The 23,609-nt window shown below is 36.0% G+C and overlaps 1 protein-coding gene across 1 annotated transcript; it reads right to left on the bottom strand.

Moving 5' to 3' along the window:
- Positions 1–9,587: 9,587 nt before the first annotated feature.
- Positions 9,588–23,352, bottom strand: LOC145067610 (uncharacterized). Its single transcript, XM_079014711.1, has 4 exons — positions 23,175–23,352; positions 18,807–18,936; positions 18,648–18,737; positions 9,588–10,179 (listed from the first exon to the last, which is right to left on the bottom strand). Exons 1-4 carry the CDS (start codon positions 23,350–23,352, stop codon positions 9,588–9,590), a joined length of 990 nt encoding a protein of 329 aa, XP_078870837.1.
- Positions 23,353–23,609: the final 257 nt, after the last annotated feature.

The raw sequence follows: 23,609 nt of genomic DNA, 5'->3' as shown, positions 1-23,609 counted from the left end.
GATGCTTCGGTTGTCGGTCTCAAATGGGTATTCATAAATAAGATGGACAAGGAAGGGAATGTGATTCGTAACAAGGTCCGGTTGGTGGTGAAAGGATACTATCAAGAGGAAGGTATAGATTATGAAGAGACCTTCGCTCCAGTTGCAAGATTAGAGTCGGTTCGAATTTTTCTTGCTTATGCTGCACACAAAAATTTTGAAGTCTATCATAAAGTGTGCCTTTCTCAACGGAGAACTTGAAGAAACTGTGTATGTTGAGCAACCGCCAGGCTTCGTGAACGAGAAGCATCCAGATCACTACTATATTCTGGACAAAGCAGTATACGACCTGAAGCAGGCTCCCAGAGCATGGTATGAAACCCTAACTCAATTCTTAAAAATGTCCAAATTTAAACAAGCTTCGGTTGACCCCACCTTCTTTCGTAAGAGAGAGGGTAACCACCTTATGATAGTCCAAATTTATGTTGATGACATCATCTTCGGATCCACGAATCCCAGCCTAACAGTTGAATTCAGGAAGCTGATGGAAACTAAATTTGAGATGAGCTCAATGGGTCCAATTAACTTTTTCCTTGGCTTAAATATTAGATAGGGACCCGAAGGCATTTTTATCAATTAGGAGGCATATACAAAGACGCTACTTTCCAAGTTTAGGATGTTAGGCGATTCAAGAGTGAAGGTTCCTATGGCGTTTGACACCAAGCTGACACCATCATTAGACAAACCGACTGCTGACATGACGCTTTATCGTCAGATGATTGGATCACTGATATATCTTACAGCCAGCAGGCCAGACATTATGTTCTCAGTCTGCTATTGTGCTTGATTTCAAGCTAACCCACGCGAACCTCACATGCTGGCAGTGAAGAACATCTTTTGCTATCTAAAGCGAACCTCCTCTCTCGGTCTATGGTATCCAGCCAACTCAGGATTCTTTGTGCAAGCATTCTCAGATGCTGACTTAGGAGGTTGTGGATTGGATCATAAAAGCACTATTGGAGGATACCAATTTCTTGATGGTAAATTGGTTAGCTGGCAATCAAAGAAACAAACCTGTGTTTCTCTCTCCGTGGTTGAAGTTGAATATATAGTTGCTGCCTCATGCACATCTCAGGTCGTTTGGATACAAAGTTAGCTTAGGGACTATGGTTTAATATGAAAAAAAAATCCCACTATATTGCGACTCCGAAAGTGCAATTAGGATTTGTCATAACCCAGTGCAACACTCGAAGACAAAGCACATAGCACTGCGGTATCACTTCATCAAAGATCATATGGAAGATGGTAACGTATAGATTCATTTCGTTAGGACCATTGATCAATTAACAGATATATTCACTAAGGCTTTACCAAAAGCAAGTTTCAATAAGATCTTACAAGGCTTAGGAATGATGGAAGCAGAATCCGTACCAGAATCGCATTCGCTTCATTAAAGGTATGAAGCGAAATAGAGCGAACGCTCGGTCTATTTCGGGTTCAGTTCACTTGGGAACCGAAATGAACCGAACGCTCGGTCTATTTCGGTTTCGGCCCTTCTGAACTCGTTCGCTTCTTTTTCATTAAAAGGAACTTTGGTTGCATTCTTTCTGTACTCTTTTCATACTTAATTTTATGTTTTTCTTTTCAATTTTTTTAAAAATCCAAAGATAATTTTTTTTCTCTTTCGAAGTTTTTCACAAAATACAAAAGTATTTTTCATTTTATTTCAATATTCTTATGTTGTATCAAAAATACTCTCAATGGTGGAGCTGTAACAGGTATAAATTCTTTTCATAAGACTAGTTAAGTGTCCCTAAATGCATGCTACTGCATGTTGTCCAAAGCCTCAACTGATTTTGAGTGAAGCCTTAATAATGTGATAAATACAAATCATGTTTTCCAAATTAGGTCGTTACATTCACTCTAATCGAGGGCTACCTTACTCTTCTCATATTGATCTTAGAGTTTTCTACTAGGTCCTACTTTGACAGCAGAGGTACATTCGCTTCTTAAACCACCTCCATCATTTTTCTCCATTACACTTCATCTCATTCAAGTAACCATTGAGACTCTCAGCACTTACCACTGAGGTTTATGGTTACACAAAATTTGTGTTTATGATCTTAGATACGTACACCACGTGCTGAGTGAGACCCTACATCCAACACCAATACTGTATTGACAGTGAATTTTAATATTCAAGCTTTAACTTGTTACCTACAGAAGTCCCATCTTATTTTCTTGAGTGATCTTCATGAAATTGTCTAACACCAATACGTTTCTTTCCAAAAGATCCATTTTAGTTTTTGTTTTTGAGATTTCTATTTTTAATTTTGTTACTTCCAAACTATCAAGCCTACTTGTTCAACAGACCACATTGGTCTCACAAGTACTTTTTCCAACATTCGGTCTTATATTAAGTATCGAAGTTCAGTTGAATCTTAGCCACCTCTAAAGTCTATGATTAAAAATACGCCTTTCAATGTTTCTTAACAAACATTTGATCGTATTCTCACAGGAATCCACACAGACACTTTGAAGTCTCTCTTGACTTGAAAGGAAGAGATTCGTGCCCGGGATCTACTGTTTCATGTCTTAATTGACATCACAATATCCTATAAAGTTCGATTTACTTCTTTTTCATTCACACTCTATGCACGAAAATCTTTGATTTTCCATAAGTTTGGTTCTATTTTATATATGAGATGATTTTTATAGCTTGGGTTCTAAAAAAGATTATGGTGATTTTCGATCGATATTATAAGGGTGACAACGGTTCATTTTATTTATATGGGTGATGTTTCAGATAAAGCACAATAGATGAGTCAACAATTATCCAATCATTCTGTCAATTTGAAAAAGGTACTTTTTATGGAAAGGCGCGTAAAAAGTGAAACGTTTGTTCTCTCTCCTGCGTCATCATCAGGGTTGCCAACTGTCTACTCCACATCGCATCAGGAGCCGTTTCACAAAAGGACGAGATTTTCGGCGGATCTTTCTCTCTCCTACTCTCACGTATAAAAGGGCTTCTCATGATCAACTTTACTCTTTTACCACTCACAAATCTTCTAAAAGAAAAAGGCAATCTCTCTCACTGTTCATCATCTTCTTCTTCACCTTCATCAATGGCGAAATCGTCTTCTGTTCAAGATACCTCTGCTCACTCCAACCTTCTGGTGATTAAACCTAACCAGAATCTGATTATTGACCTTATGCCTTCAGCCTATGAACCCTACATGCTGCAAATTGTGGAGTGTCTCAAATACTCTCCACTCGTTATCACTCTATCAAAGGTGGAGGTTGTTCCCATGTCTTGCCTTTCTTACATCTACTCCACTTCATACTACGAAAAAGTTGCTGAGAGACTACACTTTGACATTCACAATGAGAAGACCTCGATTTACAAGAACCGCTTCTGCAACCTGCTAGGTCTTGCTCATGAACCCACCATGGTAAACCCCGATTCCATCACCACTGGTCAATTGTTCTCAATGTTCTACAATATGGGGTACACTGAAACCCTAACCACTGTGACGAAGTTCAAGAAATCCTGCCTTCCTCCTCAATGGAACAGCTTCTTCACATTGTTGTTCGAAGGTCTTTCTGAGCGAAGCACTGGATCTGATGGTCCAAGCAAGTCCTTTATGACCCTGCTTTACTGCTTGTACAATGTCGTACATTTGGATTATGGCTCAGTTTTATGGCAACAACTTGTTCAAAGCTTATCCTCTTCTTCACGTCATTCTGAAGTCTCCTGTGGAAGGTTCTGGTCCCTTGTCACAAAATGGGTTATGGATCGTCTCCATGTCCCAATCATGGCAGATTCGCTTCTCTCTTCTATTTCCACGTTTCATACAACCAAGATCCTAGTCACTGATCCGTCTAAGTATCTGTTTGTTGGATCGATTCCGGCATCCATGTATGCCTGTGTACCTGACCAAAGTGCAATCATTCAAGAATACAAGAAACTTCCATCTTCGGGCCCAAGGGAACTCACACCAGTGATGGTTCGTTCCTTTGAGGAAGCAAATAAACCATCTAAGAGGGGAAAGAAACAAGATAAACAGAATGAAGGACTGGTGATCAAAGGAGCTAAGGGGCAAACTCCAAAGAAACAAAAGACAGAACAGACAGCACCTTCACCGCCCAAGAAGAAAAAGACAAAGAAGCCGGCTCGGAGGCTTATTCTTCAGTCCACAAGTGATTCAGATTCCGATTATGTCCCTATTGGACATAAACGACCCTCTCCTACTACATCTGAGAGGGAAAGCTCTGATGAGGAGGTTTCAGTTCGTGGTGCTATCCCTCCTCGCTCGCCAACTCCAGAGGTACCTGTTCGCTCTAAAGCACCTTCTCCTCCATGATTCCCATCCCTACACCCATTTTTGTTGACGCCACTACTACCACAACCACGGGAGTTCAGACCAACGTATCTAATACGGTTGATTAGCATGTCGAACCGAGTACTCTTTGGCTTGAAAATTTCGATTGATTGGCATGTCGAACCGAGTACTCTTTGGCTTGAACCTGTTTTATCGTTCAGTCTTGAGAACTTGAAGGACGCTCAGTTCAACATGCCAATCAACTGAAAGGCATTCATCTTTCACTGCTTTTCCTCGACTGCTGTCGTTCCTTTTCCAGACCCGGAGGTTGATCGGGATCTGCTGGAATTTTATCTAGAATTTGCTCAACCAGAATACCTGACCTGGAGCTTGAAGATAATTACAACGGTCAAGGTATTGAAGCCCTATTCAACTGGGAAATTTATTAATGCCAAATTCAAAGTAACCCGAGGCTCAGATAGCTCGTTCATACCATTTCCCTAGCTGACCTTCCGAATCTAAATCCACACGAATGGATACTCCTCAACAATATTATGCTGTGTAATCCTCAGGAGTATCAGTCGATCATTGATCATATCAAGCGAATGCTTGTTTGTTACATTCATGAAGTGGCAAAGATGGATCAAGAGATTGCCACTGCCATTCACAAGCGAACTACGATCAAACCAATGGGAAGAGCTGGGAATATAAACACGATGATCAAGGGCAAGATTGACATGAAGTTTCACACTGTGATGTTCATTAGGGGCGAAGGTCAAAAATGCCTATTCGCTCTTATTGACAAACACCTGTTCTCTACGGCTTGCTTGGAACATATTTTGGAGATCATTCATAGGTGTAATCAGAACAGTGAAGCTGACAAGAAGCTGTTTACTGATATGCTTCGTTGGTATATTCAGTTTCGGCAGACGCTTCTTGCTATTATTCCTCGGCTGTTTAAAGTTGTGAAGCAAGTCACGGTCACACATCCAAAGTGAAGGTCTCGCCCCAATTGACGCAAAGGGGGGAGATTGTTGGGATTATGATGTTGCGTCTTGGGCTCATTCCTTTTAGCCCAGTTTTGTAGCCAGTTTGGGCCTGTCCAACCGTGTATTATTTTATTCTAGGGTTTTAGTATTTAAGGTGCATCCATGCATCCTTAGTTAAAAACACTTTTTTCATTCTCATCATAATATTGTAAACCCTAGCTCGCCTCTACAACGGAAATTCTTTATCGAGCTCTGCTGAGGCGTGACTACGTTTGAATCATAAGCTTCATATTGATTCTATATTGTGTTCATTGTTGTGTTTGATTGAATTGTCTGTTCTTTATTAATATACATGTGAAAGATCTAAACGATCAAGAGATTTATTCTCATCAGCAATTATCACAACTACTAATCATAATGATATTTATCTGATCTGTAAAATCTACTAGCGGAATGTTTCCTCATAATTAATCTCATAACTTAGAGTGAAACCTTTATGCCACCTAGATTTTATGGTGTATACGTTCCCATCCTTATGAATCTATCATTTCCAACCTACAATTATAAGATAAGATTTAGGACCAAAACGAATTCAAATTTAGCTTTCCTTCATGGACAGAACCTTGCAAATTCTAAATTTCTTGCTCTCTTGTAGCACAAGGGCCTACCAATGCTTCTGTGTTGTTAAGCAGCTCACCCATATTGATTAATGCACTTCCACTAACCAACGTGCTCTGCCTTTTGTAGTCAAATGTGAGCCATAGAACTCATAAGCATTGTCAACTCAACTGGAAGGTGCATAGAAACAAGAATGTGTCAACTTAACATGATAGGTTATCAACCTTAGGTCGTGTGCCAACGATAATTAAAAGGTTTATTTTTCAATTGATTCCTGAAATTCTCATGATCAATAAGACTCCACTGACTTCTTGACATATAAGTTTTTCTCTCAAGGAACATCCCTTGACTAGCTAAAATAAATATTCAAAAGTTAGTGTGGATTCCCAACAAGAACACACTTCATAGAATTGGTCTTAGTTTATAATTTCTTTTAATCAAAACATCACAACTTCCAATTCCAAATGTGCTAGAGTAATTAAACATTATTACTCCACATTTCATGATGTGTAATAAATATATTTAGTATAAAATAAGTTTTTCAAGATACGATATGTAGTTACTAGAGTATGACTCTAAAACTTGATTGGAAACGAAGTATGACTCATCTCTTGATTGAACCATTTCAACAATATCCACTTCCTATTCTTAGTAAAGCAATTGCACTAAGATGTTCTTCAAGGATCAATTGTGATATTGTTACACGATCATTAAGATGATCACAACACATGATACTAAAGTACTTTCCTTTCCTTTCAGATTGCAGAAACTTTTAACTTTCTGCCTAACAGATTCTTCATATTCGTTCTACTACTCGTTGAAACCTTTCAAAGCATCAGAATTATGCTTAATCTTATAAACACAACCACACTTACTGAAACATCAGTAAATTATGAGGAATAAACTTATCATCCTTTGTGGTGGATCTTAATTGTCCATATCAACATGTGCTAGATCCATTAGTTATTTCACTTTGACTCATATAAACATGTAATCAATGAATTAGTCATAATCTTCCAACGATCAAGATTCTCATACATCACACAATTCAAATTGCATGACTCCAGGTTTCTGTTCAATTGAAACTTGGATGATGAGAATTATTTATCACTTAGTCAACTATGACATTACCACAAGCGATATAACAAGAATCAACGGAAAATTGTTCAATTTCTATTTGAAGCATTATAAACCTCAATACAAATCTTGGAACATGAAAACGATTGTTGTTCTGAAGGTCGGGAAGTCTGAAGGGGTTGATAGTTTTACAAACATTCATTTCAAAGATGTTAGTGGGCACAATTATGAAGTTGATGAGTTTTTTATGGAAGATCTTCCAATGATTAATCCATTTGATTGCATCTCAATTCTCAATATTGTTTCAAATGAACTTGCCAAGTATGAACCCATTTCTTCACATATGAAGAGATTGATCAAGGCATATATTATTGAAATCTCAAAGATGGACATAGAGATTTCATTTGTTCTGAATAAGAGGCTTATCATGAAACCATTGGATCCTCCTGAGAATCTTGATTCTATGAAAGTTGGCTTTGTTGAAAATGAGAACTGGGGAGTGTTGTTCAAAATGAAACAAAATGGTGCTCCTAAGAAAGGCATGTTCTATCTGAGAGATAAGCATTTGTATTCAATCGTTGCTTTAAATCAAATCTTGTCAAATGCTAAGAAGTTCAAGAACAATTCGTCTGATGATGTGAGGTGCATTTTAGATATTATCAAGTAATGGATCAAAGTTCGTTCAGTTTTGTTAAAGACAATATAGAAAGTGTTTGATGTTGTGAAGAAACCTAAAGTAAAGACAACTACTGCAAATTGACACAAAGGGGGAGATTGTAGAGTTTGTAATTTATGTTGTGTCAACTTGTAATGGATTTGTTCGTATTTGATAATGTCTTTACTTTGTATGAGTCATGTTGCGATTTCGCACATTTATTTGCCTTAAGTTCGTAGTATAGCTGTTGACTTGAGATGCATTTCTTATATTCATGTGATGCCTATATAAAGGAATATTAGTTAGAAGAACGGGTTGAAGTTTTGCGCATAGAATAGTTCTTTACTGTTGTATCGAATTGTTCTGTATAACCCATTAATCAAAGAGAAATCTTATTTACTTTGTGTGTTCTTGTGAATCTTATTTTGGTTTGAATCGTGAATCTAAATGGTCCTTCAAGATTCAAGGAGATGTAAATTGCTAGTATATTGAGACAATGTAAGTCTCCATTTATGCTTATGTTTCTTGTATTAGTTATGACATCTCAAGCTTTTTATAAATCAATGAAAAACATTTATTGGAAAATACTTTTACGGGATCAAATTCCACATTTATAAATAAACTATATTTTAAATAAAGCGTAAACAAAAAGTTTTAAAATAATTGTAAATTTGGGGATGTCATAACTATGTAGGTAAATATGCAAGTTCATATAGTTTTCTTCATAATCGTTGTCTGAGAAACGCATCTTCAAACAGTTATAAAATAATACAATTGCGAATTTTGGTTGTATTTAAAACTAAATTGGAATACACAATTGCGAATGTGTGTCCAGAATATGTGTTCGGAATATATGTCTAAGGTATGGTATTTAGTCTGGACTATTAGTCCTATAAATACGGTTTTAATTAAGGTGGTCCGAAATTGATCATGTTAATCCATAATTAATGGCCACAAGATTCTGATATCAAATCCATACCTACTACGTTAGTCCATAATGAATAGTACTTCTTTGGAATTCCATATTCTACAAAAGGTGGTTATTTTTCAAAATTTTGTAAACATTGGTTATTTCTATTAAAGATATTGTTTATAAAGGTTAGTTTACTCAATGTCGGATAACATATAGGCTTTAAAATATTTTCGTTTGCAAAATCAACAAAAACAAAGAAAATGAATAATTGATTTTCTTGGTGTTAAATATAAAAATGATAATACATTTTTATTTATTTATTTCTTAAAATATTTTACATTTCATTTTTTCTGATAACAATAATATTATAATTTAAAAAATCTGTCAAATTATAAAACAATATTAGATTACAAAAGAACTGACATGTGTTAGATAAAATATTTTTATAAGTTTCTAGTTTTTAACTTTTAAAAAAGTTTCACAAAAAATAAAATGTTTCAATAAAATTAATGATGACGTAGGTTTTACAGTGTATATTATTACAAAAAATAGTGCTACAAAATTTTCTTTTAAAGCATAATACTAAACGTAAATTAAAAATTTCCTTGCTTTAACCTTTTAGTTTAGAGACATTCTTTTGATGCGGTTATTTGTGTTTATATTTTCTAGAAGATTTACCTTTCTTCCTTTTTCGAAATATACATTTTTTTAAATATAAAATTCGCTATATTGTTATGCTATTTTATATTTAAAAAAACATCATAAATGGTCCATGTGATTTCTCAAAATCTAAAGTTTAGTCCTCGTGGTTTAAAAACGTCATAGATGGTCCCTGTGTTTTCAAAACTTTTGACGATTGGTCCTTATTGTTAACACCGTTAACTGAAAGATATTTTCATCATTTCACTACCACAGGGACCATTTATGATTTTTCACTTATTTAAAAATAATAATAATAATATGGAAAATCTCTCTCTCTCTCTCTCTTGTCTCTCTCTAGCATCGTTGACGAGTTGTCACCAGCAATCCCTTGCTTATATCGCTTGATCAGTTGTTTGAGCTTGGTTTTCTCCAAAGGGAATCCAAGACCCTAATCGATTTACATTTTGATTCATCACCTTATCAGAGCCAGAGCCACAAACATCACCCCTTCCAATCGTGTTATTTCTCTTTTCAATTGTCCTCTTCCTTACCCCTGCTCTTGCTTGTTCCCTAGTTTCTTTAGAAAGTGAGTGATGAATATACGCACTTTTCCTAACCCCTCTATCAAGCTTTTTCTTTTCTTTGTTACTGCTAGAGGAAGTCGATTTTGCGTTACCTACTATAAGCACCCTGTCTTCCCTGATTTTCTCCTTGGATTTATCATCAATTCCAGACACAATTTCACATTCTGATGCAGAAGATCCATTGTTTGATAGACCAATGAGATTGCAAGTACGGTCTAACTGTTGGGGGAGTAGATCTTGAATAACGGGTTTTGATTTCACGAGCAGCCAGTAGACAATATTGCTGGCCTTATCGAACCCAAGCATATCTTGCAACCTGAAGAATCTCTCTGCAACTTCTATCAGGTAAATTAGCCCATTGTCATTCCTCGTAATATTGTGTATATAACCTGTAATTATTCTGAGTTCGAGAATTATATGAATTTAGGTCACCTTTTTACAGTCCATGTACGCTTGAAGAAGGTTGGAATAGTGAGGGTGGGAAATGATCTTATCTTTAAGAGATTTATCTTCGTTATGAAAGCTCATCACAGAAGGGTAATTACTAAATTTATGGGTACCTCCACTTTCGATAGTACTGCCTCCTCCTCTCCCATACAAAGAAGTATTGGTGGTATCTGGGGAAAGAATCGATCCTCCACCCGACCCATATAAGAGAGTAGTAGTCTAGTAGATGGTGTATCCATATTATTGCTGCTATTGTTCTCTCTTATTTGGCCCATGTAATCTTCCACCACTCTTGCTCAAGAAAAACCCTACAGAATAAGAGCTCGAGAGAGAAAGAAAGGATCGATGAAGCAGGAAACGGAAAAACCCTAATCAAATTGTAAATTGAAGAAGGCGAATTATTGTTCTTTTGTTGATGTTTGATGAAAGTCGAAATCAAATAACTTAAGAGTGAATCTTAAAACCCACAAAATACAAATGTTTTATTCTCTTTGTATCATACAAGGAGAGCAGTACAAGTGAGGGAAGACCAGCCTTGTTGATAAGGAGAAGGAGAGAGAGAGAGAGAGAGAGAGAGAGAGAGAGAGAGAGGCCCATTTGTATATTATTTTCTTTTTTTTTAAATAAGTGAAAACATCATAAATGGTCTCTATGGTAGTGAAATGACGAAAATGCCCTTCAGTTAACGGACAAAAGTTAACGGTGTTAGCAATAAGGACCAATCGTCAAAATTTTTGAAAACACAGGGACCATCTATGACGTTTTTAAACCACGGAGACTAAACTTCGGATTTTGAGAAACCACAGGGAACATTTATGATGTTTTTTCTTTTTAAAAACTTGGTAGCAGCTTCATAAAATAGGTATGTTATGCTTTTTACAAACATCTTTTAACTTAAGGACAACTATATCATACATACTTATAAATCTAGCATTCTTCCTTGAACCTCATGCATTTGAAACCCCCATAAAATTTTACAAACACCTCATGCATTTGAAACATCTTATTTTAATGAATACCACTCAAAAGTCTCTTAATAATGATTAATAATTCAAAGGTTTTTTAACTTATATAATATATTTAATAAACAATTAAGGGATACTCTACTATAAAAAAGTCAATCTTTTTTAGTAGACACACAAATACAAATCACATACAAAATTTACAAAGAAAACAAGTTTAAAGTTTTTTGTGTTGGTTTGAGGGATTTGAACAATTTTTCGAGTCATGTTATTATGTTGAAGTTTTTATAATTTGTAAGTTTGTCATATACAAATTCTTCTTTGTATTTTCTTGATTTAAGTATTCTTTTAAGAATATCATTGTATGTTGTGGTTGAAATTTTCATGTAAATTAGATTAGATTCATGTTATCGATCATATGTTATGAAAGGTGATATATATATATATATATATATATATATATATATATATATATATATAATTAACTATTGTATACATGTTTGTATGTTCATGTTGCTTCAAAACAATAATTAATTAAAAATCATGGATATGTCATATTATCCATATTATCCATGTAAGTATTTTTTAAAATGCAAATTGTCTATCATATCACTTTATATTTTGGTATATGTTTAACACTTTAATTATAATAATAAGTGTTTTTTAAAAGTTTCTTTCACTTATTAATAATAACAAGTGATTTTAAAATTAATAAGAAATAATTATAAATAATAAACTCAAATACATTGATATGTCATATTATCCATGCAAGTCTCTTTTGAAATGCAAATTGTCTATCTTATCACTTTATTAAGTGTATGTTTCACATTTTAATAATAATAATATTAAGTGTTTCTTAAAAGTCTTCTTTAACTTATTATTAATAATTAAGTGGTTTAAAATTAATGAATAACAATTTTAAATGATAATAACATCAAATTATAAATTACATTTAACTATAAATAAATTATATTTTAAATGAACATCATTATTGAAATTAGAAAATGATTGCATAAGTAAAAATATATTTAATCAATAATAATAATTGTTAAAAATAATACTAGATAGATAATTATATTTAATTCTATTAATAAGTAATGTGGGTTGATGTCAATAAATATTATTGTTCAAAATAGTATATATATATATATATATATATATATATATATATATATATATATATATATATTACTGTAAAAATATTATCTCAAAGTTAATGTCAATAACAAAACCATTTTAAACATATATTTTTCAATATTTTAACAATATATTTTTAATATTCGCTGCACAACGCGCGGGAATTCGTCTAGTTATACACTAAAGAGTAAATTATTAAAATTGTCTCTATGGTTTGGTAAAAATTGCATGTTTGGTCCCTAATGTTTTTTTGCGCTTAGATCGTCCCTGTGGTTTGATTTTATTGTGTTTTTCGTCCCTATGGTTTGGTCAAAATTGCACGTTTGGTCCCTAACTTTATGTACATAAGGGACGAAAAACGCAACAAAATCAAACTATAGAGACGATCCGAGTACAATAAAAAAACTAGGGACCAAATGTGCAACTTTGACCAAACCATAGGAACGATTTCTGTAATTTACTCTAAACTAAATTAAAGTCTAATGTTCCATGTACTTGTAGTCATTAGTCAATGGCTAATAAAACTAATTTTTCACTTTTATAGAAAACATCCACACAAGTGATTTTTTTCTCTATTTGATGGAAAACACATGTGGGATTACTAGCATTATATTTATATATTACAAACTATGCAATGCAATTAATATGTCTCGTATTTTCCACATGCAAATAAACATATTGTTCATGTTTTAAGTTTTAACAAACACAACTTGTAAAAATGTTTCTATGCATCCATACTTACATAGACATATTCTTAAATATAAACCACTACATTTCATAGCATGAACATGTAATATCATATAATATGAGAAATACATAACCTTGAAACAATGAATGATGGATACATAATGAAATATGTTAGTTGTAATATGAAAAATACATAACCTTGAAACAATGAATGATGGATACATAATGAAATATGTTAAGTTGTGATTAAATCTAAACGCAACAACTATATAGCTTAGTTGATTCCAAGAAGGCAAATTGGGGTTGGGGAAATAGCACATTTGGGTTTGCATCCAACAATAGTTATATGGTTTACGTAGTTCTAATTTTCACTAGTATTGGATGCATTGTTAGCTAGCTAACTGACTATTTCACTTGTATAGGATGCATTGTTCGCTGACAGACAAGTTCCCCATTAGGGTAAGATGTTGAATACATTATTTAACCCTTGCATGATACTCCTTCGGTTGGGATAGTATAGCCCTGTTGGGGTTAGGTTACAAGAAATCAACATATGACGTTTAGTCAATATGTAGACATTATATAGAAAAACATTCGTTTTTTCAGCTATTTATTGATGTGAAAAATAAAATTTTATGATATAATAACTGATGTCATTAAGGTGTATAATTTTTAAATAATTAATAAATTAATATAATAATGTTTTCAAAGCATAAAAAAATTACCAAATTAAAAATGGGTCAAAAAGAATAGGAGCTACCAAAAGAGAAAGACAATAAGAAAAGGGCAAAAGGCTGCCCATATAATTAAAATGTAAAAGATAAACTCGACTGAACATAAATGTAAAGGTTGCTTCAAAATGACGATTGCTTCCAAGTGGTTTTCTTTTATTATTAGTTCTTTTTTACGAATAAGATCTAGCTGCTTCCTATGGTTAGTATGATCAAAATTATTATTTTTTGCAAGCATAATTAGAAAACCTCGAGTGAACATTTTTACTCGGAAGTCAACTGTTTGGGTGGAAAAGCAAAATGCATGATAAAACAATGTTATGTTATGTTAGCATGCATAATTGAGTTTTTTTTTTTTTTTTTTTTTTTCATAATGGATTCTAACTTTTTCTCCTTTTTAAGAATTTTTTTGGATTTAAGTATCAAAACAATTTATTTATTTGTTTTTATAAGAAGTGAATCAATTAAACTAAACGTTTGACAACTATTTTTTATAAGGCTACGGGGGTGGTTGGGCACCACCTCTCGACATAGCTGCTAAGGTGGTTCGGCGCACATCACCCTATCTCCTCATCATGTCGAGCTCAGCAAATGGATTCCACAGTTGCTCAAAGATAAAAGAGAAAGTCTGTCAACTCCCCGCCATGCCTCTCTATCCCTCTCCCTCTCTTCTCTTTCACTCTACACTCCATTCCCTTGCTTTAGTAAAATGGTCTGATACCACCATCATTCTTGTTGAAGCCGAGGTAGAGCTCCACAAGTGCAACATCCCCCCCTAAATTAGTGTTGGTTTTGAAGGAAGACAAAGTGGACATTAGGGACCGATTATATATATATATATATATATATATATATATATATATATATATATATATATATATATATATATATATATATATATATATATATATATATATATATATATATATATATATATATATATTCAGGCCCAAAGCGATAGTCCAGAATCCTGCTAATCGACCAGTGCACCACACACCAGAAGGTAGAAGCGACGAATCATTGAATCAATCGATCAAGGTATCTAACGATCACCTTTCTGAATAAGCAATATCACGAGCAGTAGATCACCTCTAAATAATGTCTCGGTATCGGTAATATTCAAAACCATTTAGACAAGGTAAAAGTTTTCTACTTTTCTTTTTATTCCACTTATCAAATTATGTTTATCAATTATCATTTTATCATATATCTGAAATTTTGATTTCTGAATCAGATTATTAAACAATCAGTAAATGATGAAACTTGGATGTTGAATAAGAAATCAAATTATCAGAATATGTTTATCACCGGCTGAAATCAAATTATCAGATATTCAGATTATTTAACTATTTATCAGAAATCAGATTATCAGATTATGTTTATAAAAAATCAGATTATCAGATATTCATATTATCATTTTATGTTTAACTGTTTATTAGAAATCAGATAATCTGATTCAGAAATCACCGATTCTCTATTTCCTTGAAAAAGGCACTCAGCCTACAAGAATTGTTCAGGATATTTTAAAAAAGGCAGAGGTTTTTAAGGAACTTTTCCCTAATCAAACGAAATTCAATTAAATTAAGGAATTAAATTAAGGAAATAAAAACTAAGGATAGGATAGTGATTTCTATATAATTTTGGATATCTTTTCTATACTATGTTTTTTTTATTTCCTTCTTTTCTTGCTCTATTAGTATCTATTTTTCATTTCTTTTATAGAATCTTTTTCTAACGAAAACCTTAAAAAATCAGATTATCAGATATTCATATTATCATTTTATGTTTAACTGCTTATTAGAAATCAGATAATCCGATTCAAAAATCAAATTATCACACCTATCGAAGATGAAAAATCAAGTCTCGATCCATTACACCAAAATCAGATGATCACAACCAACCACAATAAATGCTCTACCAACTCACATCCAAACGACTATATAACACTCATAACCTCACCTTTTTCACCCACGTTCTATCACAAAACACAAAATGATGTCCTCCTAGATGCAAACCGTTCTCGAAACCCTCATCCAACAACTAGAATACACCAACAAATCCATTAAATCAAAGAGTACTATAACGTCAAACAAAAGATAATCGCGGACCTCCCAACCACCCAAAACTTCTTGAACCACATCATATGTAGGGATGTTCTGAAGGATGCAAAGGACACTGACGCCGCCATAATAGATGTCATCATTTCCATGTAGGAAAAGATAGCAGACTCGATCGCTGCCCACAAGAAAACATTGAAGAACCTTCTCGATAAGTAAATCAGATGGATAACTTGTGCATGAAGCAGATAGTTGCATGCTTCAATCCTTTATATATATATATATATATATATATATATATATATATATATATATATATATATATATATATATAACTTTTGATGTGTCTTTACCCAGCGTACCTAATGAAAAATATGTATATTACTTAATATATATATATATATATATATATATATATATATATATATATATTCCTCATGACCTACTAAACAAAACGATGCAAGAAAAAACGATCATGTTGCAAAGCACTAGTGTTTCTAATAGTTTACGTCAAGAATGAAAAAGGTCGTGGTTTTTATGAATTCATTGAGTTTTGGTTTTAAATGATCTCCCACCTTATTTTTTTTGGCTTTATGGGGGCATAAGGTAAGTTTTGTCGGGTCTAAATGGTCACATGTTGCATGGTGTACCGATTATTAGAGGTTGAAGGGACTAAAAGAGCAGATCGTAACCTACCTTATCTCGTCTCCCCTAATAAAGCCAGAAAATAACTTTAGGGACCGAATCGACCAACTTTTTAAACATTATAGGGCATTTGTGTGATTTCACCTTGAAACTAATGTACTTGTAGTGATGAAGTCTAAACAAGCATTCGGTAGTCAAAAACATAAAATGAGAAAATTAGATGAAGAAAAAAAAAGGTTGAAGCCAATGCACTAGATAAGTTTATCCATAAACAACATGTTGAAGAGCAAGAGTGTAACATCCCAAAAATACAGTCTGAAAATTTCGTTTTAAATTAGTAATAAAACCATATTCATCAAATTTCATATAAGAATCATAAAGAATGTACCTCAAAATATCTTAACAACTGTCAAATATATCAGAGTATAAACATCCCAGGCTGAACAAATGGTGTGTGCACTGCAATCTTCCCGAGCTCCTCTTTTAAAAACTGAGTACCTGAAACCAAAACTGAAAACCATAAGCACGAAGCTTAGTGAGCTCCCCCAAACTACCACATACCATACAATAACATGTAAACACATACTGGGCCTTGCCCACTGCGTCGGACCAAAGTCCGGAAACTGCATCGGGCCGAAACCCGGACTAACTGGGACCATGTCCCCTGCATCGAACCAAAGTCCGGAACTACATCGGGCCGAAGCCCGGACTAACTGGGGCCTTGCCCCCTGCATCGGACTGAAGTCCGGAAACTGCATCGGACCGAAGCCCGGACTAACTGGGACCATGTCCCCTGCATCGGACCAAAGTCCGGAAACTGCATCGGGCCGAAGCCCGGACTAACTGGGACCTTGTCCCCTGCATCGGACTAAGGTCCGGAACTGACTGATCATAGCATAGCATAACACATATCAACTAGTATAAACACATATACTGCATACTGCATCGGACTGAAGTCCGGAACATATAACACATAAACATGCTTGAATCACAGAGACATCAAGCATACTGAACTACTGCATCAGACTGAAGTCCGGAACTACTGCTAACTAAACGGGCCGGCATTGTGGCCGTAGACCCGTTCCTACTGGAAGGAAACTCACCTCACACTGCTGAAGTCCCATATACACAATCCCACAATGCTGAAGTCCCGCAGACTCAACCCCAGCTGACAGATTCCCGAACTGTCAACACCAAGATAACACCCAATTAATAATTGGGTTCTAACACATAACTATAAATACGTACTTTGGGTATTTACTACATTACCCCTAGCTTGGCTTACCCAAGCCCAAGGCCCAATCCATAAACCAAAGTCAACTAGGGATTAAAGCCCAACATATGGCCCAATTTTCCAAATTGGGCCTAAGCCTCTACATGGACTTCCCTGAAGGCCCGATTGCTTGGTCCAGTCTAATATGTCTCATTCTATGGGCCCAATATCATACAACTCTCTAGGCCCAAACTATGGCCCATCTATGGCCCAATTTTCCAAATTGGGCCCAATCCTTCATATGGGCATTACCCTAGAGCCCAACTAATTACTCTAGTCCATTTGATTATTCTTGGATGGCCCAACACAAGGCCCAAGTGAAATTAGGGTTTCTCATAAAATAATAATTAGGGTTAAGTGTTTCTCACTTAACCCATTAAGGGCTTAACCCACTAAGGACTTAATTCACTAAGTCCATTATTGCTTAGATTGATTTTTGCCAATGATTATTATTTAATATTTCACTTGTTAAATAATTCTCGTGTGCCTTGATAATTTCTCAAATATTAGTATTTTCTCAATTAGCCCATTAAGGACTTAGTCCATTAAGTCCTTTATTCTACTAGATAAATGACATGAAATAGTTTGGGCTTAATTCACAATCCAAACCCAATGGCCCAAAAGTGGGTCCAAATAAGTCCAAGGCCCAAATACTCATAATTAGGGTTTTCCACCCAAACATGGCCCAATAGGCCCAAAACTAATCTCTATGCCCATTAAGGTTTTCTAGCGAGGCACCACCTACTACCACCTCAGGTAGTGGTGGTCAATTGCGGCTCACGGCGGCGGCCACCACCTTACGGTAGTGGTTATTATTATTATTATTATTATTCCATGCTAATTACAGATACAAGGTTTTATCCAAAATAACACACACTCAATAATTAATACATACACACTATACTAAATAATCACACACCCGCAAGCACCTAAGGGTGGCCGACGGTGGCGCCCGGCGGCAGTGACGCGGGAAGGCGGTAGCGGCGGCAGAAGGTGGTTGTGAATCTCTTTCGGTTTCCCTGCCCAAACAAGAATCCATACCACATTAGACTTAGAAAATATGTTCATACACCCGCTAAACCACGCACACAACCACCTCTCCACGGTGGCTGCTGGCAGCAAAATAGATAACAAGGTGGCAGCCACCATGGTTGGCAACCATGGTGGTGTTTCGTTGGTATTTCCGGCCAATCAACAGACCTGCCCCACCACAAATGCCTACAGCAACATGAATGAGCGAACACATACCCCCACAGCCACACCAAGGTGGCGGATGTCGCCGGAAAAGGTAGTAATGGCGACTACGAAGGGCAGCTGTGACATCCCCATTTTCACGGCCAGAAAAGACCGATTTTGTTTATGCTTTGTTTTATAAAATCAGAGTAATCTTTTAAAGATAACGGTTGTGGAATTTGTTCCCAAAACAAGACATGATAATAACTTATCAAAACATTTCTCAAAGGGAATGTATTTTTCATTTAATAATAAAACCTCGGGATGTCATGTTCCGATACAGACATATAAGCATAAACAGAACTTACATTTAATTACACAATTGATTTATATCTCCTTTAAATCTCTCTGTGAAATATGTCTTCGTATTGATACCTGTGATACAAAGAAAACTGAGTGGGTCAGGCTTGGGAGCCTGATGAGCATATAGGGTTTTCATCCCACAATGTTATATCATATATTTATAAATATAGAACATTTAAACATGCACAATTTCACCATATAAAGGCAACTCTTAACCCACCCCATCGATCCTCACAATGACACGATCTAAACTCTCGTATCTAAAATTTTCCTCTTTACCTGATCCCTACTCAGGGATCTAAAACTATCCTCTTCACCCGATCCATACTCACGGATCTAAAACTAACCTTTTCACCTGATCCATACTCACGGATCTAAAACTACCTGATCCATACTCACGGATCTGAAACTAACCTCCTGATCTGATCCATACTTCCGGATCAATAATTGTACCTAATCCATACTCCCGGAATAGGGACAATTAATTATACCTTAATCTTGATCTGATCCATACTCCCGTATCTATAACCGTGCCCAATCCATACTCCCGGACTAGGGACAATTAACTTAATCTTAATCCATATCTGATCCATACTCCCGGATCTATAACTGTGCCCAATCCATACTCCCGGACTAAGGACAATTAACTTAGTCTTAATCCATACTCCCAGACTAATAGCAAGTTTATCTCTTTACCTGATCCATACTTACGGATCTAAAACTAACCTCTTGATCTGATCCCTACTCACAGATCTAAAAACTAACCTCTTGATCTGATCTATACTCACGGATCTCATCTACCCATGTCCTACCCAACATATTTGTAGATATAAAATACATATATAGTTTAACTCATTAAAAATCTATATAGTTCATCCATTCCACCAATACCTCAAATAAACAACAATATATAAACACATAGCACGTATTTCGTAGCAAATACTTCATACTTATGCGTTAGAAGAAAGTAACCACACACTCACACACATAAACAACAATATACTTAATACACTCGAACCATACTTGTATTATTATCGTGTTTATGAAAGGTAGTATACACTCACTTGATCAGGAGATGATCGGACAGCACTACGACTTGCAGAAGTAGTATTCTTCGGTAGATCTGGAAGATCTCCACAAAAATCGAACTTCTCGCGGGCAGAGCTTCGGCTTGGGAACCGCACTTCTCGGGATCTTCGGGATCTCGGGACTTGCTTCGGGGATCGAGAACAATACCGGGTCTTCGGGGTATTTCTGGCACGCAAACCGATGCAAAACGGGAGAAAGAAGAGAGAAAATGAACAAAACTCTCGGCTGCCCTCGCAAGCCTTTTATAGAGGCTGAGCCTCGCACGTACGCGGGGCGTACTGGTCCGAGAAACGTCACTGCTTACGTATCCGAAGCCACTTGCTGCGATGTCGACACCTTCGGAGTATGCAGGGCGTACACGAGTACGCGGCGCGTACCTCGGATCAGACCGGTGACTCCTTCGGATAATGCTTCCGATTTAATGATTTAATTTAATTCCAAAATAATTAATAAACTTCGGAAATTCATATCTTCTTCATACGCACTCCGTTTTCGACGTTCTTTATATCCACGCGAAGGTGAGACTACGCTCTACGACTTTCGTTTAGACTCCGTCGGCTAATTTTGACTTTATTTTTATTATTTATTTTTAATAGGCCGCGACAGAAAAACTTCGTTATAAATTCATAACTTCTTCGTTTGACGTCCGTTCTTGCCTAACTTTTCGTCGTTTCGCTACTAACAACAAGATCTACGATTCTCGTTTAGATCCCTAAGGCTAAATATCACTCCAACGTAAATTCACTTTTTACGTCGCGCTGTGTCGTGTCGGTTCTGTCGCGAAACTTCGACAGGTCATAACTTCTTCGTTATAACTCGGATTTTGGCGTTCTTTATATGCATGGAAACCTTGTGACATATACTACAACTTGGTTAAGATTAATACTTCTAGATAATCTTCCTTCAAAAAGTCATTTTTGACGCTTATTGCCTCTAAATTGACTAGCCCTGATCTATGGGCGTTACAATTATCTCCCCCTTAGGATGATTACGTCCCGAAATCATCAACGTAAATAGAATTTGTATAATGATTCCACACGTTATCTCTTCATCCTAGGTAATAACCGTAAATTCTATGTTTCCTCGAAAGAGTATTTAACTCTATGGCTTTCTTGACCGCAGACGATGCCCAATCTTGCATCTGCTTATCGTACTATGTTGTACTTTCAATCGTAACCCTTGAGTTACCAACTAAGTCGTTATTGTGGACTCCTTCTTCTTCTCAGGATAAATACTTTCCTTTATCTATTGTAACAAACCGATGGGTCGTGCTCTATTGAGCTTTCATCGCACGATGCGACGCTTAGACTCGGTCTTTAATAAAGTTAAATTCCAGAATGGAATATACCTTCCTTCATATTCTAATGTGATTTAATCACATTTCAGCATGTAGCATTTCTACCTGCAAACTTCTTTTAACAACGAGCGTGATACTATCAATCGCATTAACTTCAACCTTCTGACTTAATTCAGATGTTACATCTAACTTGGTTCCCTGAACCACGTAACAAACTCCTCGTAGTCAGACTCAATTTAAACATGACCACTAGGGTCGGAACAAGAACCATCTTACTAGTCATTACCGAAACAATGGTAATGACATACCAGAATAAAATGGAATCAATCACTAGCTTCTTGGTAACCTTGTGACTTTCCCCGATCTAAGTGCGAGTCCTGTGCTTCCGGTAGTATATGCATCTACTACCTTTCACACCTACTCATACTCGTCCCAAGTATCGTCCCGTAGTCGACCAAGTCACCATACAAGAAAATCACATAATCATTCAACACATCAGATAGCAAAACTAGGGTTTATATTATTTCTTGAAACGATTACACAAAGGTTGAAGTTCACCCTATACTACGCCTCTAGTAGGCTACACCACATGTTACTTTTCATATCGTTACTTTATAACTTGATCTTTGGATATAAAATCCTCATTCCTGATTCCTTGCATTGCCATCTGCTTCATCAAGGATCATGTGGAATGCTTTTGGCTTTGGTGGTGCATTTGGCCTTATAGCCTCTTCTCTTCTTGGGCAGTTTTGCTTGAAGTGCCCTTCTTCGCCACACTTAAAGCAGACTTCTCTTTTGGTTGGGCATTTGCTGGCATAATGACCAGTCTTCCTGCATTTAAAGCAGGTCATTCCTTTAGAGCATTCCCCAATGTGCTTCCTTTTGCACTTGTCACACCATTGTGATCCTTCTTCGAGCTTCTTCGAATCAGACTTCGAAAATTTTCTCTTCTCATCGGACCTTGAAGATCCTTCCATCTTTCTTTTCTCGCCCACCTCGTTTCTCTCCAGACCCCTTTCCTTTAACTGGGTCTCCACATTTTTGGCTGCTCGGACTGCTGTCTTCAAAGTAGTTGCCATCTTGACCGTTGGGCCAAAGTCGGCAGGCAGTCCATTTGCGAACCTCTCAATTTTTGAGAGTTTAGATGGCACTAAGTATGGAAATAACTTCATCTTTTCGGTAAATGTAGTAGCATAATCATCAATGCTCAATTTACCTTTCTTCATGTTCTGGAATTCATTGTTCAGATCAATCAGATCTATCTCTGAGCAGTACTGCATCTTTAATTGCTCCAGGAATGACTCCCAAGACATCTTCAGGGCTTCCCCTCGAGGCATCATATCTGCCAGTAACTTCCACCAGCTCAAGACTTCGGTCTTCAGTTGTCTAACTGCAAAGACAGTCTTCTGTTTGTTGCTACAGTCGCAACTCTCAAACACCATCTCCATTTCGGAGATCTAGTCCATAATCTCAACAGGCTTTGGGCTTCCAGAAAGACTTGGCGGTTTGGCGCCCAAGAAATTTTTATACATACGCCCATCCCTGTTTCTTTCCCTCTCTGGGTCATTCCTTTCTACTACTGGGGGTTCTGCTCGTCCAACCGTCCCACTGTAGTTACCTCCCTCTGAATGCCCTCCATTCACTTCAGGCTCTTCCACTTGAAGTGACACTTCCTCACGATTCTGTTGGAGTAATTGCCTTGTCTCCTCCATTTGGCGATCCAACATCATCTGTATCATCGCTTGCACCCCAGCCATTGTCATTGGCTCTGGTGATGCTGCTACAACAGGTGCTTGCTCAACCACAGGTGGTTGATTCCTGTTTTCATCAGCATATCCAACCCCACTTCTTGTTCTCACCATTTTTGATCTACACACCCAATAAGGTGAAATTAGATCCTTATTCACGATAGATATTCAAATCATCTTTATCACTCCGAAACGTTTACATGCTAGTTCTAATATCGTAG

This window comes from Lactuca serriola, chromosome 8 (genome assembly GCF_051521515.1).
Source record: "Lactuca serriola cultivar US96UC23 chromosome 8, Lser_US96UC23_V15, whole genome shotgun sequence".
NCBI lineage: Eukaryota > Viridiplantae > Streptophyta > Magnoliopsida > Asterales > Asteraceae > Lactuca > Lactuca serriola.
Note: the sequence above shows the minus strand (reverse complement) of the source record. Positions and strands in the feature narration are given on the sequence as shown.